This window comes from Hyalella azteca, unplaced genomic scaffold (genome assembly GCF_000764305.2).
Source record: "Hyalella azteca isolate HAZT.00-mixed unplaced genomic scaffold, Hazt_2.0.2 contig9811, whole genome shotgun sequence".
NCBI classification, from domain to species: domain Eukaryota; kingdom Metazoa; phylum Arthropoda; class Malacostraca; order Amphipoda; family Hyalellidae; genus Hyalella; species Hyalella azteca.
In genome coordinates this window covers 40628-58200 of record NW_025939871.1, presented here as the reverse complement: position 1 = coordinate 58200, position 17573 = coordinate 40628, and the positions used below count along the sequence as shown (strand labels likewise).

At 36.0% G+C, this 17573-nt stretch overlaps 1 protein-coding gene across 1 annotated transcript in view; it reads left to right on the top strand.

The window, feature by feature from the left end:
* Positions 1-17573, top strand: part of LOC108666795 (macrophage mannose receptor 1) — a gene marked incomplete at its 5' end in the record, with an annotated part of 79894 nt that overhangs the window by 28781 nt on the left and 33540 nt on the right. The window contains 3 exons of the mRNA XM_018153720.2: positions 1171-1281; positions 13952-14100; positions 17181-17305. Coding sequence (XP_018009209.1) covers positions 1171-1281; positions 13952-14100; positions 17181-17305 — 385 coding nt within the window. The remainder of the gene's footprint in view (positions 1-1170; positions 1282-13951; positions 14101-17180; positions 17306-17573) is intronic.

Below are 17573 nucleotides of genomic sequence, written 5' to 3'. Positions count from 1 at the left end.
AATCGGCGACAGGCCTACGGCCTAATTAACGCTGAAACCGCTATTATTATTATTAATATTATTATTATTATATTATTATTATTGAATTCTTCGGTCACTAACCGCCCTTCTTCAAACAAGCTAATTCTGCCATCTAATACTAATAATATGATGCAACACGCATCTACCGGTTGAAGAGATACGAGCATATATTCGTAAACTTAGGATAGACTCCTTAATTTTATCATCTATCATTATGCGCATTTTCTTGAAAAGATTACCTGCTCTTGAATTATTCCTCGTGTCTAACGATATCCACTACTTCTACGATTGTATGATCTTGATAGTTTCCCGGTGTAATAATTTCTAAAATTATACCATTCATTCCACTCGCCTTTGAGCATCTTAAGACTGTCTTTATATTCAATACGCTCAGATGGTTTTTATCGGGATAATATTCAGATCGTGGTCGTGCAATTATTTTTTTATTAACTAATGTTATTAATTCCTAACTATTATGGGGCGTTTAGTTTGTTTCGCTGGGCCCAACTTTCAGTAAGTTATTATGAAGGATGTCATCCAAAAGTAAATTATAGTAGACGGTGTTGCTGAATGGTTCCCTATGTTCGAGAATAGTGCTGTGAAATAGTAATTATTGTCGATGTGATGTTATTTTATATAATCGGTCAGTCAGCGATTTTATGATGTTGCCATTCTACCGCTGTAGGTACTCTAATAATATAGGGTTATGGGTTTATTTTCGATCAAGAAAATAGTTAATGTCGTACTTTCACAGTAAATTTCTGGAACGATTTGATTTAAATTAGATTTTTGAGAGGGAATGATGGAAACAAAATAAGTCGGCCTCTTCATGTCACAGAGTTAGTGTGACTGAACGCAAGTATTTGCGTCCGAGTCTTGTCACATTACAGAGTCAGAGGCTCATACGTTAAGAAGCGGAGAAAACTAGATCAGATACCTACATCGAAGACTGTGCTATTATCTGGCCTCTGGATCGCAACGCGAATCTCAAACACTGAGTGGACGTTTATATTTCAAGTAGTCAACTTATGATGGATAAATTGTGCATATCCATTTATCGTATTACGTGTTTGTGTTCCTGACATTTATCGAAAAATGGTTCTAACCAAGTTCAAGCAGTTCTCTCTGACAACTATTACTCTTTTACAGATTACTACGGTTTTTATCACATTGGACTGAAAGTTACGGCTTCTGATGGCAAGTTCAGCTGGAGCGACGGCTCCCCAGTGCTCTACACAAGTCTTTCCTCTATTTATTCAGGTATAGTAATAAACTTTTTATTTATGTATTGAAAAAATGCGGTTTAAGGCAATTGCAATTGAGTAAAAAAAAATGTGAAAATTGTGAAGGATGTCCATTACTGCATTTAGTATGAACAAACGAACAGCCATTTGAACTTTCCTATGCGTTATCAACATATCTTCGTAATAATGTCACTGGCTTGCTTGAATCGCAAATTCACTAAAAACTTAAAAGCAAAGAAAACTCCACAAAATTTCATTAGTATCTTTAAAGAAAACGTTTCGGAGTCCAGCTCAATCGTCAGTTCGAAAATTTTAGAACACAGATAAATCAGTAATTAGTACAGTCAAAATTACAACAAAAACCCTAAGCTGTAAAACCTATCTATTTACAATTTCAAGCGGGTAAGAGCTAAAAGCTAAATTCAAACTAGGCCTCTGTCTAAAAATATACAATGATTCTAAAATGCGCAAATCAGAAACACCGGAACTGGAAGCTAAAACTTTGAAGTCACTGTCAGAAACTGGAACATCGCACTGCTCGGCGTGAGCCCGTACATGCAGCCGAATGAGGTAGGCGCGACAGGAAGTTACCACTTACCAGTTCTACAACTCCTGCCCCTATGTTCTGCGACCCTAGAATAAAGATTGCGAGACGTCATCCCGACGTACGCAGATGCACACCGTGCACAACTATATTTATAAACTAGGGACGATCGCATATGCATAGGGAGAGTATCTTTGTAGCTAAAAAAGAACCGATTTTAAAATGGTTGACCAATGTGATACGAAGATTAACATTTGTGAAATACTTCGAAAACAAAAGTTTTAGCTCCCTTGGCATAGCTTCGGATGCAGGACCGAAATATGGAAAGGAGCAATAAACAACATCCCTACCGTCGCGCTCGGGTCTGTTAGAGTTACTTAACTTAGTTAGAGGCAATTTACATCCTGGTCACGGCACCATTAAATACATGTAGCGGGGAACCAGTACCATGTACTGACCGTAATCGCGGAAGTCTACTGTACACTGCGTTGTAAATTAGCTAGTAATATGAGGTGCACAGTGGAAGAATCTGAAGTTAATATTTTAATGGAAAAAATTTGGCAAAAAACACATCCTAATTTGCACGGATCGTTTTCCGTTAAGATAAATAAATGGGCTAACCTGAATCGTACATTTGAACCCTAATACAAGATCGTTATAACTCCTAAAAAACTTTCGACGAATAACGTACCAACGTTCAATGACGTACGTGTTACGTCTCTACGCCGTCTCTGCAACCATGGTTGAAGTCCAGGGAATGCCAGAGATTCCTTTACTAACTTGTCTCCTGGGAAACTGTTCGCTGGCACTATTGTTAGTGTATTAATTCCAGCACAACTGATTCTTTTGCTGACTGTTTTCAGGATTCTCTTGCTGGCGGGTTGCAGATAACAAACAAATTTAGAGATAATAGAACGATGTTATGCGCAATGCATCATTATCACTACACCAACCAGATGGCATGAGGTGGATGTTGGCGATTATTGTTTCAACTATTCAGTACTTCAATCGGGTAGTATCCATAAACGAATGGACTTCACAATTCGAGATGGGAAAAATTGGCACAACTTCCCTTCCAACCTCTCACGTCTGATGATCTCTTCTCTCTCTCGATGCTATCTCTTCTCCCGCTCGTATCTCTCCTTTTTTGAAAAACTATAAACGACGCGAGAACTATCGCACACAGGTGCAGAACCCCACAAAACGCAAAGTGCACTTTCTACGAAAATATGAGCGTGATAATCCTGTATTAAAGAATTTGCTATGACTGAAAATAATTTGAATAATTGAGTATTAAAAAAATCCTAATAAGTTTTTACTTTAACAATTTCGATTAATATATATTCTTTATAACTGGAGTCTATACCATTACAGCAACCTCATTGTACCGCTTAAACATGAATTTCTTTATTTTGGGTAAATACCAGATTAGTCGGAAATCCATTAAGCGAAAAGATATTGCGTAGAAATTCAAATTCAGCGTGCAAAATATTGTAAGTAGAACAAATACGAAAGCCCCGATGTAAAAGTATTTGAATTGCATTAATCTTGAATCGAAACGAGCAAAAGCTAAAAAAGCTGGTACTGAGACCTGTGAACGTCGATTTTCGGAATACAGAAGTTTGAAAACGGCCATTAGATTTAGTAATATTGCAGTCGAGGAAGGACAGGGTATTGTTAGATTCCAGTTCCATAGTAAATTTGATGGATTTATGTTGCGAATTTAGGTAATCGAAAAAGAGTTTAACGTTACAGGGATGCTTGAAAAGTAAAAAAGTGTCATCAACGTATCTGTTGTAGAATATTGGCTTAAAATCAAGAGGGCAATTGGACAGCCAGGAAACCTCGTGAAAACACATAAAAATATTCGCAAAGGTTGGACCGAGCGGAAGACCCATGCCCAAACCGTCAATCTGTTGGTACAACTTTTTAGCAAATATGAAAAAAGAGTTTAAAACAGATATTTTCAAGAGATTTTGAAAATTACGTTTCAAACCTGTAACGAAATCATTTACATCCTTAAACGAAGAATTCAGGCATATATCTATGGTTTCATGAAGAGGCACATTAGTGAATAAATTTTCCATGTCAAAAGAGGCCATAGTTAGGTCCTGAACGTTGGTAAAATCCTTCAGGCGCTCCACAAACGTATAAGAATTGTCTACAGTATAGTTATTTATTAGTCGTGAGACAGTTTAAAACCGGTACCAAAAACTTAGCAAGTTTAACTAGGCCGGAATTGCTAGGCCGGAAAAATTGGCCGGAATTGAAACTTAGAGGCAAAATCGCACTTATGAATTTTGGGCGAACCATATAAAATACCAGGACATAAACCAGAGGTGTAAAATTTAGAATAAGTTTCCGGTGAAAAGGCAGAAGAATCTTCAAGTTTTCTCAAGAAGTTATTAATTTTGTCTCCAATTTTCAAAATTGTTTTAGAAATTGGGTCTGTAATTTCAACGAAGTTAGAAGGATCGATAATAAATTTAGTAAGGCAACTGTTGTACCGGCTACGATCGACCAATACAACCCCCTGCCTCTATCAGGTCTACAAATGATCAGGTCTCTAATTTTGGCCAAATCTTTAAATAAAAGGGTGTCACGGGGTTTAAATACAGAACAAAAAATTTTGTATGACCTGAAACCATATACATGACGGTAGGCTAAGCTTAGCAGCTCTCCTAGAAATTCAGGTCGGTTGGGGATTGAAACATTCTTTATGCTCAAAGCAAGTCTTTCATAAGCTAAAAAAAATTTACATATCTTCAACATATCTTCTATGGAGACAATTCGAAAGTTAATGATAAGATAATGCCTGCCGTTCATCGCAGAATTACATCAAGCATTAGTCCAGTGGTAAATTTGGACGTTTAATCAGTGGCAAATTTTGCTTGGAGATGTAGTGTCCGTGATCATTTATTAAGCGCTACCTGAGAATCGGGATACATGACTATATTCGTGAAGGATAAGTAAGACACAGCTTTCTAGATAATATATCTTGATATACTGGGTGGTAATACAAGCGTTAAGATTTGCAGGTAGAGGTTACGACGTCGACCGTAAGATCGGAGAACTCATCCGCGACGCGTTACATCGCGAAGCGCTTATCAACTAATATACGGACCTTACCAAGGTTCCCTGCCCTATATAGACATCGGCTTCCGCCCACAACTAAGGTCTTGATCGTGTGATCTATCACGTGATATCTTCCAGATGCTGATTCATGTCTAGTCCTTTTCCATCAATCTCTATCAGGTCACGTGAATATTACGTCCCAATTACATATGATCTAATCATATAATATAATTATAATGATTATAATGAGACGCCAGATGAAACCGGACAATTCCCCTCTTTCTGGAAGATCGTCCCGATCGTATGGACACAAAATCAAGAAAACATATTTGTTCGAAATCTCCGGTCAGAGTCATATCTCATACCTCAAGTATTCAGTAATGAAGGTTGTAGCAGTAATATAAGGATACAGTATAAAAAACGGAGTATGGCACTTTTAAAAGAAAAGAATAAGTGCATCTCCAATGTAATTTGAAAGAAATCCCAACTGGGAATCTTGAAAAAACCTTGTGGTATTTAAAGATACGTTCCTCCGTTCATCGCGTTCTTGTCCATGTGACACATAAGCTAATTAATCTGCCAACTCAGCGTCTAAGGCGAGCTCTCGGTGACACTGGACTCATAGCTAACTATAGGTTTGCTTGTGAACAAAGTTATGAATCATTAAATTCATACGCCATCAATGCGGTTAAAGGTTGGTTATGATTTTAGATTCCTCCTATCTTGATCATTCATTTCCTCTCTCTCTAGAGAAAATGGTTCTTACAATTTACACCGTAAAAATTACAAAATGAATACAGGTTACGGGAATGCTATTAGAATCCATATCTTCGAATAGGAAAATAATGAGAGCATCATGAATCTTGAATTAGAATTATAACACGAAATATTACGGATTATATCGTTCACAGGGTAATGGAAGAAATGTACATAATCAAATCTTTACCTCTAGGGAAACATTTAAAATGACAATGAAAATTAGATCCACATACTAGGATTGATTCATTCGGTAACACCGAGTCACTTTAATTAGATACATTAATGTAACACATATATAACACATTTATTATTGGTTTGCTTTCATTAAATCGCGAAATAATAATTAATTTGAAATTAAAATGCAACTCAAATTATGAAGTACAAAGCATGTATTATTGTTTATCGTGTAAACGCTGCAAAATTAGCTGTAAATCATTTACGGTTTAATACAGTAAAATAAACCCGTTTTAAAAAAGCATTCTGCATTCAAATGACGTCAACATGTAAATTTCAGACGTATGAAATATTACATTCAAGTGGTAAACACAGTTATTATATCAAACCATTTGTCATTCGCAGCGCTTAATCCAAATATAATATAATATTTGAACAAACAACATCTCATAAATTTTCAAACACCGTTCGAATAAGTGGCAAAATGTAGATACATACATGAGCAATTAGTTACTTGAACAGTAAATTAGTCAAATTTTACATTCGGTTCGTCACACTTGAATGATCTCAATGACAAATATTTAATCACCTCTGTCTGATAATGTCGCAATATAATATCTCTTGCTTTGGCAAGTCTCATCAAGAATGAACTGCATGGACCGCATTATTGCTATATCTTTTAATTAGATCGATTGTCTAAATAAAGATCTCATTAAATTCCATCACTGAGCGTGAAGTCATTTTGCTTACGACGCGATTTTCGAACGGACGTTGAGGAAGCTCAGCAAATATTGCTTTTATCGTCATTGAATTCTATGAGGTTAAAGCAAAAAGATTTTCGGTGAATTGCGGTAAATTATGAGATCATTAGTCGGCATTATCTTAATAAAAAAATTTCACACAATGTGATAAAGTGATAGAAAAGTTAATTTATAACTTAATACATTCATCATAATCTCAAATACATTTATATTTAACTCAAAATATTCGCCTTTTCCATATTAAAATGCACATAATAGTATTTTTCACGAAAATGCACTTAATAATAGTGCAATTATTGCAAAAGTATAATAGCAAGCAAATGTAAATACATCGCATCCTCATAAGAATATTATGAACTCAATACAAAGTATTGGCATCATTGGGAAGAATGAAAATTGTTAAAATATTTCTCGTCCAATCAGAGAGAAAAATATAATCATACTGGCTTCGATGAATCTAGCGCCAGCATTTTTCGGACGTTGAACTCTGTGAAATGCACGTGATCTTTGATGCACTGATGTTACATAAACTCATGACTGTTACAATGAGCAATTGTTACAGTTTAATCTACTTTCAAAGATTAAATCTACCATTTGAAATCATTTGGATATTTCAACATATCAATTCATTACTTGTATAGTTAATGCAATTGAGTTTTGACAAATTGGTAGAAAAATATCGAGGAAACACATGAAATATTGCATTCAAAATCTTATAAGACATTTGTAAATCAACAAAGCACAGTTGAATATGATATTGTTGCAAAAAGAAACATAGGCGGAAATTAATTATTTGGTGTTACCTAGATATTAGAATAACACGGTGATGAAAAAAAATTTTAGTGCCTAAATCATCGTTCGTTACGTTTTCACTCTTTAATGTGGCATAAATTTTATCGGTATGTATAGTCGACAATACTGCTCGCAATTATTTGCTGCTTCGTGCATTCTCAGTACTTCGTACGATTTTAAATTAATGCAATATTATAATTATTTATTGTCATGTGACTCTTGTAGCTTCCCATTTTGCTTTAATTTCGCAAAATCGTGTAAGAGGTGAAATTTAATTTGAAATGAAGCTTCATCTCTATTATACATTCATGAGAATTATATTTTTTATATATGTAGGGCATTTAAGCGAGTCTTAGATACTCGATCTCTCAAACTCTGAATTCTTGGAATTCAACAATATTTTAGCCCAATTTATCTCGTATTGAATGTTAAATTTTAATGGTTGAATTGCAATATGCAATTCCTAGCTTTATCATCGAGCTTTACCTGCCGACTATTTAATTTCTCCTCAAATTTTTTTATTACTTTATCCCAAAAACCCATTTCTATATTTTTTGCTTTGTCATCGAGCGCTAACTCGCTCTGTCATCGCCAGATTAGTTTTTCTTCAAAATGCAATTCCAAATTCTTGACTTTGCCATCGAAAGCTGACTGCAAACTGCCAATTTTCTCATCAAATTGTTTGATTAGTTTTTCTTCAAAAGAATCGATCCTGGACTCTAAAATTTTATATTATCTTCAAGTGCAGACTCTAAAAATGTTAATCCTAAATCAGCATTAGAAAACTTAACTCGTAAGTCTTCTCTCAGGTTTGTATTAATTGATTCTTCTTCATCTCAATTGGTTCTTCCTCGACATCTTTGCAAGCTGATGAAAGATTCAAATTATTTGCATAGATATTAATACTTGTCCTTTTATGAAAAAATAAAATAAAGAAATGTTAATACCCATTCTTATAGAGATCTAAAGGATGGAATTAAATCTTCCATACTCCAGTCGTTTTAATATTTCTAAACATAAATGTCCACAAATTACATCACCCATTTTTTTATTTTATAGGCGGACCAAAAAATGTTACATTTTTCATGTAAGTTTTAAACTCGTTGGGACATGTCAAACCATAACTATCAAAGTAATAACATGTATCATTTTCTTTATAAAAACAAGTCCAATGCTTTCCAGTTCCCTCTTTCACATCAAGATTCAAAATTCCTCGCTCCGTTTTATAAGGTGACCTAGGCAGTGTATCCCTCATGAAAATATCTCTGACTGCAGGAACTTTCAATACCCTCAAATAATGCTTCAAATCATGTTGTGTTAATGGTTTAAAGGGTATTATTTATTATTTTATTTTCCTGGTGGATTCAAGTAGAGACATCCCCACAATATTTTTTTCGGTGAAGATTTTTTTTTTTCTCGCTGGGATCAATCTTAAACCAGATACCTTTTTCGCTTTCATTGCTTCATTATGTCGTTCATTTCTGCTCATCTTCTAAGCTATCGTTGGTCACTTCCGGCGTACCACAGGATAAGTTTTTGGCCCTATCCTCTACCTATTAAATATTGTCGACGTTTTGCACGTAATTAATTCACATTGTTTGAATCTGCATATTTTCGCCGACGATACCCAAATTTATGGCTACTGAGCAACGGCTGACGCTGCAGCGTTGCAGGACCGGATATCTGTCTGCATTGAAGCCCTCTCATGACTGGATGAGCTCCAATCGGCTCCAGATTAATGCATCAAAAGCAGACTTTATTTGGTTTGTCACTGTTCGGCGCCATCATCAGCTTTCGGCCAATGCCGTTCGCATGGGCAAACGAGGTCGTGGTACCTGCGTATTCGGTTCACAACCTCGGCATTCTGCTGGACTCGGAACTTTCTATGAACAATCACATTGCTAAAGTCACCACCGCTTCTTTTAGCGCTCTGCGACAAATACGTAACGTCAGCCCTGTCTCTCGAGGCCGGTCCTTGAAGCCCATGTGGTGGTGCTCTTTCTGAACAGATTAGACTATGGTAATGCCTTGCTCTACGGACTTCCGATCACGGCACTCAATAAACTGCAATCCGCAAAGAACGCTGCTGTGCGACTCACTTGCAAAAAACAAAAATTGCCGATATTGCGGATCTTTACTGGCATCAGAAGTAAGAACCTATCAATTATAAATTTTAACTTTTCTTTATCAATCAGAAACTATCATGTAATAAAGAAACTATTTGGGAACGAGATCAGACAATGAATAAAATTTTAATTAATGGCAAATCGTCAAAAAATGAAAGTACGTCTATTACGAATGAACAGCTTTGTACAGTTAGAGGGTAGACTTAGGAGAAGAAACAGTTCCAGGAGATAAGTTGCCTATGCAGGCGGTGCACTAGCCGAGCTGAACCGGCAAAACGCGGACGCAGCCATGTATGGATAATGCGACGAATGTGGTCATAAACGCTAGTCACAGGGTCAACACCGGGGAAAGTAGCTCGAAATGGTGGTTGAAGAGGAACCGATGTTGGTGACCAGCGATGTTAGACCGTACGCTAGATTAAGTCACGACCCGTGTGACCGCTTAATGACTGCATCAAACTATTTAAGATCAGGGGAATTTATGCCTAAATTAAACTTTAAAATTGCGAATTTATCCGAATATTTCGGATAAATTCCATCGCCATGGTCACCGATGTTGGTGACCAGCGATGTTAGACCGTACGCTAGATTAAGTCACGACCCGTGTGACCGCTTAATGACTGCATCAAACTATTTAAGATCAGGGGAATTTATGCCTAAATTAAACTTTAAAATTGCGAATTTATCCGAATATTTCGGATAAATTCCATCGCCATGGTCACCGATGTTGGTGACCAGCGATGTTAGACCGTACGTTAGATTAAGTCACGACCCGTGTGACCGCTTAATGACTGCATCAAACTATTTAAGATCAGGGGAATTTATGCCTAAATTAAACTTTAAAATTGCGAATTTATCCGAATGTTTTTGCTCTCAAATTTATTTCCGTTAAACGTTCATGAATTTTAATTTTTCTTTCAACCTTTTGGCACATCCGCTGCCCCGGACGCCGTGTCCCGACATCTGTTTTAGGATTGATGTCAGCTAGCCGGAATGCTTTTCAGACAATAAATAATTGCAACTACCACTCAAGAAATTGAGCGCTGAATTCAATTAGTTCCATCAAACATTTATTCTTTGCCAAGACTAGCGTCAAATTTAGCGAACAAAGTGAAAATTTTAATAATTAATTTTTGTGGAGAAAATGAGCAGGAATTTTGAGCCCTGGCCTGATGTTAATGTATAGTGAAGACGCTGGTTAAATCAAGCGTCAAGAACAGCGTTAGAAAATTCATCTAGGCTTAATCCCCAAACTCATGTGACATAGGGCTCGAATCCAGAGATAAACAAATGGTCACTCTGCTACTCTACGATAGCACTCCACTTCTCTGACTTGTATGCCTCTTAACGCTAATTTATCACCTATATATACTCTACTCACTTCTCTACCTCCCACTTTTCTTCTCGTCCGTCACGACAGAGTACGGACAAGGAATTAAGTCGGGCTTCGAATTGATTTTGAAGACAACTGTTCAAATAAACCTAGATCTGAGCCACTATAAAGAAGCACTTTCCGCTTTTATTGTACAGTTTCGCACTTACTGCAATCGTGTTCTGTCCTTTTTTACGTTAGTTTGCGGAAACACGTCTTCAGATTACCAACATTCTCTTAATTACTGCCAAACATTACCTACATTTCAGATGTTTCTAGTTTTTTGTGTTCGCGAAGCTGAAAAATTCCCGTTCTTTACTTAAATATTCTTTCGTATTTTACTTTGGAAATTTTTTTATTCACACAGGTGTGGCCTATTTAGGTTAATCCTCGAATAACATATATACTAAACCCATCAAGATCATGAATAAACGTCAGATGTTTGTATATCATTCTAGCGAAAATTGTAGTAATAACATGACCATGCATTATAACTGTCAATGATGGGAACGATATTTTTTGCAGGCTAAAAATAGTACTATAGATATGCCTGCCTAAGCTATTATAACTAACACTAAGATGCAATTGAGGTTCCTGCCTCCAAGACGCTACTTGCTTCTCTCAAGATCATAGTTCTATTAAAAACTGAACTGTGATTAGCCACATTGACCATTTCAAAGGTGGAGTAATGGATGTAGGGAGTTGTGTGAATTCATAAATTTTCCCCACGAAGACCTCAGCTCTTGCAAATCTGTGTGCTGGTTATCACCTGAAAATATTCTCGCTTGCGTGTGTAAACTTGTTGATAAATGGCAGATATATATGGCTCCTAAAAAGAAATCAAGCTTCCAGTTCCTAAATGAAATCTGTTACCCAATAAAGTGTAGTCTGGCCAAATTAATTACCGTGTTTCAAGCTCTGAATGGAATCAACTGGCTCCTAATATCACTCGTTTGGTGGAATCGCAAATTTACTAGAAACTTAAAAGGAAAGAAAATTTAGCAGAAATTCATATAATCTTCATAGAAAACGTTTTGGAGTTCTGCTCCATCATCAGTTCTAAAAGTCTAGAACACAGGTAAATCAGTAATTAGTATAGTCGGTACTAAAAAAACATAAACGCTAAAACCTATCTATTTACAACTTCAAGTGGGTAAGAGCTAAAAGCTGAACTAAAACTTGGTCTCTGTTTGGAAATATATAATGATTCTGAAATTACAAAATCGGAAACACCGAAAGATGAAACTAAAACTTTGCAATCACTATCAGAAATTGGAACATCGCACTGCTTGGCGTGAGTGCACACAGCCTATTATAAGAGGCGTGAGTAAGTGATCAGTTCTATAAATCCTCCTCTATGTTTTGCGGCCCTAGAATAAAGATTGCGAGACGTCATCCCGACGGACGCAGATGCACATCGTGCACAACTGTATGTATAAACTAAGGACGCTCGCACATAAAATGGAAGGATTTACCAGTGTTCTAGAATTTTCAGCTAACGATGGAGCTGGACTCAAAAACGGTTGTATGAATTGTATGAATTGTATGAATTTTTGTGGAATTTTCATTGCTTTCAAGTTTCAACTGGCTACTACAGTGCTCAGGAACTACCATCATAATGCATTCGATGCCATCAAGGCTTCCACAGACAAGTTAGCTCTCAGAGGAATGGTAGTTGCAAATAAATGCGTCGCATTCGTTGGAGAACACCTTACGTACAGCTGCAACTAGTTATCACAAAGCACTTTTTCATTGTCCAGGAAGTTTTCAGACGCTATTTTCAGAATACTTAATAAAATGAAGAGGTCCAGATCCACCATATCACCGATAACCTGCATGAAAACTTCTTGTAGCTCGTCAACGAAGTCTTCGTAAAATTCGAGATCCATGAAAACAAAACTACTGCAGCTCTATTTTCTTATTTAATGAGCATATCTACTCACCTCAGGCCAAAGAAGGGGCCCTGAAGGTTTTAATTTTTTTCATCCACATTCCTCTGCTGAAATGATAGCTTGGCCCTATTGGTGGTAAAATCAAATCTGAAGAATACAAGGGAAGTATCATGAGTCACACAAATGTGTTGCAAAAGAGCAAGGGCATCATTCTCATTAGAAAAACTTATTAAATGAATAGTTGTTATTAAGCTGGTAAAGATCAGAAGCAATTTATTATTACATATTCTGCTCTTGTTTAAGGTCTACCCTAAAATTGAAAATTTTTACTTTTTCGGTTTTCATACTAATTTTTAAGCTGACATTCTGCCCTATCCAACGGTACCACTGCCATCTCTCTACGTTGATTTATGACTTCACGACATTTCATGAAAGGGGGGCGGGTGGGGGTAACAAAATGTGAGTTTTTTTCCATTTTACATATGTGTACCAAGTTTCAGAGTGATCCGTTTGTAAATAGCCGAGATAATTTTTGGGGTAGACGCTACCCTTAATATAGAAACGAGATTGTTCTGATAAATAAAAGGGAATTTTCAGTTTCCGTCGAAATGTGAGGGGCACAGCACTTTGGATATAGCAAATACTGGTTCCGTCCTAATTAGTTTGGGCACCACTAATCTAGAGTATGATTCTTATTTCGATTTGGTAAATGATTAGGTTTAACTTGGCATAAATAAAATAAAGAACATTCATGCAACACGATTATGATGTAAAAATGGTGAAAAAATATGTAGAATATTACCTGTGAAAAGATTAGTCTGAAGCAAAAAAAAAATGAAGTCGAATACATAATAGTATGTGTGTGCGAATCCTACAAGAAAATGGGATTTTAATTAATATCTCCTCGGGACAGGAATGCTTTTCATTTTTCCTTCGAAGGATTTTATAAGTAATCTAAAATAATCTTGGACAAGTGTTTACATTAAAAGCAAATTCATCGGAGTTCTTATTTGCAAAATATGTTACAATTGAAAAAATATTCGTCAAAATAAAACGAAAGACTCTAGTAATATTTCAATACCTATACAGCTACGCTGACAATATCTATTGTGTTTTTTTTTTGTCAGGGATCTTCCGTATGATGATTTTTGTCATATTTTTCATATATACATGTATTCTCGTATGTTTCAGCTCCTACTTCAAATACCTGCTTCTTCTTGGCCCAATTCTGTGGTCTGCTGTGGGAGTCGTTGGACGGTTGTGCTTCTGAAGAATATTATTTGTGCAAGAAACCTGCCACAATAACCAGCCTTTTACCGCCGTCATCTGGATGTATTAGTGTGAGTAGTACCTCGTACCGACTGGTGTGAATGATGCGTTAAAAATGAAAAAAAATACATTGAGAATAGGTGGATTTTTCTCATTTCCAAATAAAAATAATTAACAATTTTTAGGGCCTGGAGTCAAATGTTCTTTTAAGGCTAAATTCAAATCATAACTAGATTAAATATCAATGCAAATCATGCACACATTACACTAATAAAAAAAATGGTTTCGATACAATTTTGTAAGTGTTGATAAGCATTTTTGCTGCTAATTTCAAACTGACTTTGTTCTTTCCCTAGCGCATCATATGTATATTACTTGTAATAAAATGTCTGTGTTACCTGTGACTGTATAAGGAATTAATGCATATATATACATGATACAATATTAAAAATCATCATATTTTTTACACAAATAAACATAAAAAAATTCTCTGGCTACCTTAGAACGCGAGTTTTATAGGCATTTGATACCTTACAGGATGTGCTCGGTCAAATCTGAAATCAGACAAGTAAAAACCTATCTTCCCTTAAAGGGAAGTAGGGAGGAGTACGTAGTTTATTGCCTACGACGAGTTTTTATCCAATTCATAAAATGAAAAGAAAGAACAGAGAACATAAATCAAACACTGGAAAAAAGTATAGTTGTGGACAAAGGAATGTAGAAATTGATCTTTTTCCAGCAGGACAAGAAAATACATCGGTAAAGTTTTAGTTGTGACGAAAAGAACTTGAAACATTTATTGATTTTTTTATTGAATCGTCAGCTCCAATCTGCACGGGAAAAAATTACTACAACATTACCAAACATTCTGCCACATTGAAAAACACAAAGAATTCATCCCAATTTTCTAATAAAAAACAAAAGTTTTACACCAAAGAGCAGTAGCTAATATTCTTGGCCATCCACCAGCATGGAACATTCTTCCCCTTTCATACGGGTATCGCACTATCTACCGCATTCACCAGTACTCAGTAAAGAACATAACACAGTGCCACAGATATTCTCACGTTCACCAGTACCAACCATTTTACCATTGACCAGTATGAAACATTCTCCCACATTCACACATTATCCCACTAGCGCACACTCGAACGTATCAATTATTCCCTCTAGTTTCCCTCATTTAACATAGAAAACGTACGAGTGTTCATTCGTCGATGTAATTTCTCATGGTTCGTGGTCATGATTTGTGCCAACACCCCATGACTAGCGTCTTACCATGGCAAACGTGCGGACGAAATTTAGAATAGGGTATTGTTGTCAGACAGAAGTTGCTACACTTTTCATCGTTGAAATAAACTTGCTCCTACTACGGCGCCATCGGACACTACTTAATTAAACTACTCGGAGGAATTTCTGGACTAAATGAGAAGAAATATTCATTCGTTCAGCTGTTTTTCATATTATAAGAGTGTCAAAGTGTTTCGATAAACCGAGAATTTTTCAAGCCGATAAACCGAGTTACTATTTTCTGTAATAAAATTCCTAATAGACCCTTCTGGCAGCGGTAGTAAACGAGAAATGGACTCAGTGCGCCCAACAAACTTAATCTGAAGTCAGTATTGGAATGGAGTTCGATTTTGTTTAATATTCAATCATAACCATGCATTGAACTATTTTTAAAGCATTTTTTTCGTCTTAATTTAATCACCACGTTGAAAATGTGTTTCAGAAAATTGTCTTTCCAAATTATGATTAATTGAACTCATAATCGTTATCCGACAACTTTCAACTCACAATATATTTCTTGCAGTTAATACTTTGATATACAGTATGCATTGAAATTTAAGTCCTTTCTTCACTATATTCAAAAATAACGGCGAGCGAAATTTTTAGTGACCAAACTAGCACAATGAAATCTGTCGTATACGTATACCATGTAACTCGTGATCAACTCTTGAAAAAAAACAGTACAGGTACCCCTTCCTCTGCCCATTCTCTCTTGAACGGTCAAGCAAATGTAATAATCTGTATTCAGAATCAACATCTATGTTTTCTGTAATGATAACACGATGGCATTTTGCATCCAGATTCATTATACCAGACACAACGGTTCATATACAGTATATATAGGCGCTCATCCGAACGCCATGCAGTGTGATAGACCTTTTGCGCCTTGAGAAATAAATGCATTCATTGATGAGGTTTCTATGGGATATGAAAAGTCTAAGTACATAGCATAAGTACGTCGTCATAGTATAAGTACATTCATTGACGAGGTTTCTTTGGGATTTGGGAAAGTATAAGTACAATCCAGCGTCGTCATAGTAAAGGACATACTTCAAGTACGTCGTCATAATATACGTACATAGTATTATAGTATACGCAGTCATAGTATAAGTACATTCATTGACGAGGTTTCTCTGGGATTTAGAAAATTTTGTACAGTTGAGTTGATTAGCACCGTGCTGTGGTTTGTGTGGAAAATTTTTGTGACAGCATTTCCACAGCACAAAATGCTGATTGTGTCAGCATTTTGCCTCTCAGAGAAATATTTTGCCATTATTGGGCAATGCGTCTTTATTAATGACGTTCATTTAAGCGCATTTTCTCATTTATGGAAAAAAAAGCAATTGTGCTCGTCATGTCCGTCCGTCCGTCCGTGACTTCACGTTTTCGTCGACGAGAAAATGCGCTCTCTGTCACTCATTGCAGTGAGTACTGAGTTATATTTTTTGAAGAGGTCGACAAAACAATGCAGTATATCTTTGTAGGTATCAACCTTAAGGGCACGCATGCCGGACGACTAAACGGACTTGATTGTCTTTACTAAACTTTAAATAAACATTTCGCACAGTCAAATGTAACATTTAAAGACTGATATCGTTTTTGTTTTGAATTTTAGACAACAGTGATTTCTCACAATGTCTTCGCTACAAATTTTTCACAACAAACGTAACGGTGTTTGATGCTCGATGCGAAACTTCAGTGTGCGCATCCTGTTAAAATTTGCTTCGTGTTTGTGCTGAATTTCTTGTGAAATTTAACTTCTAATTCAGAAATCATTTATAATCTTTCAATTTTTATATAGATCATAAAACTTAAAATTTTCAACGTGTTTAGGTAATTATTGATCTTCCATTCTTTGCAGAATGATGATCTTTATCACGGCACTTCATGTTATTCAAAAATGAGTTACAAAACAAACTACAAAACTGCGAAGTCCAATTGTTCAAGTCTTATACCTGGAGGTCACGTCGTCAGCATAAAAGACCAGTAAGTGAGAGAAGTGGCATCTTCTACAAAGCCTGGTTAGGCTTTCAGTTGGCGACCCACTAAGATTTAGGTCTAGCGAATTTCATTTATAGAAATTTACAACTTTAACAATCAGAATGAATATAGCAATTCGTAACTTAGTTAACTTCTATAAATTAGCCGAGCATTGCGGATTTCAGCTCCTGCCCACAATACATGTTGTGTCGGGATATTACTTAGATCTGAAATTTTATATTTATCGGTTGCATTATGGAGCAGTGTAAAACAA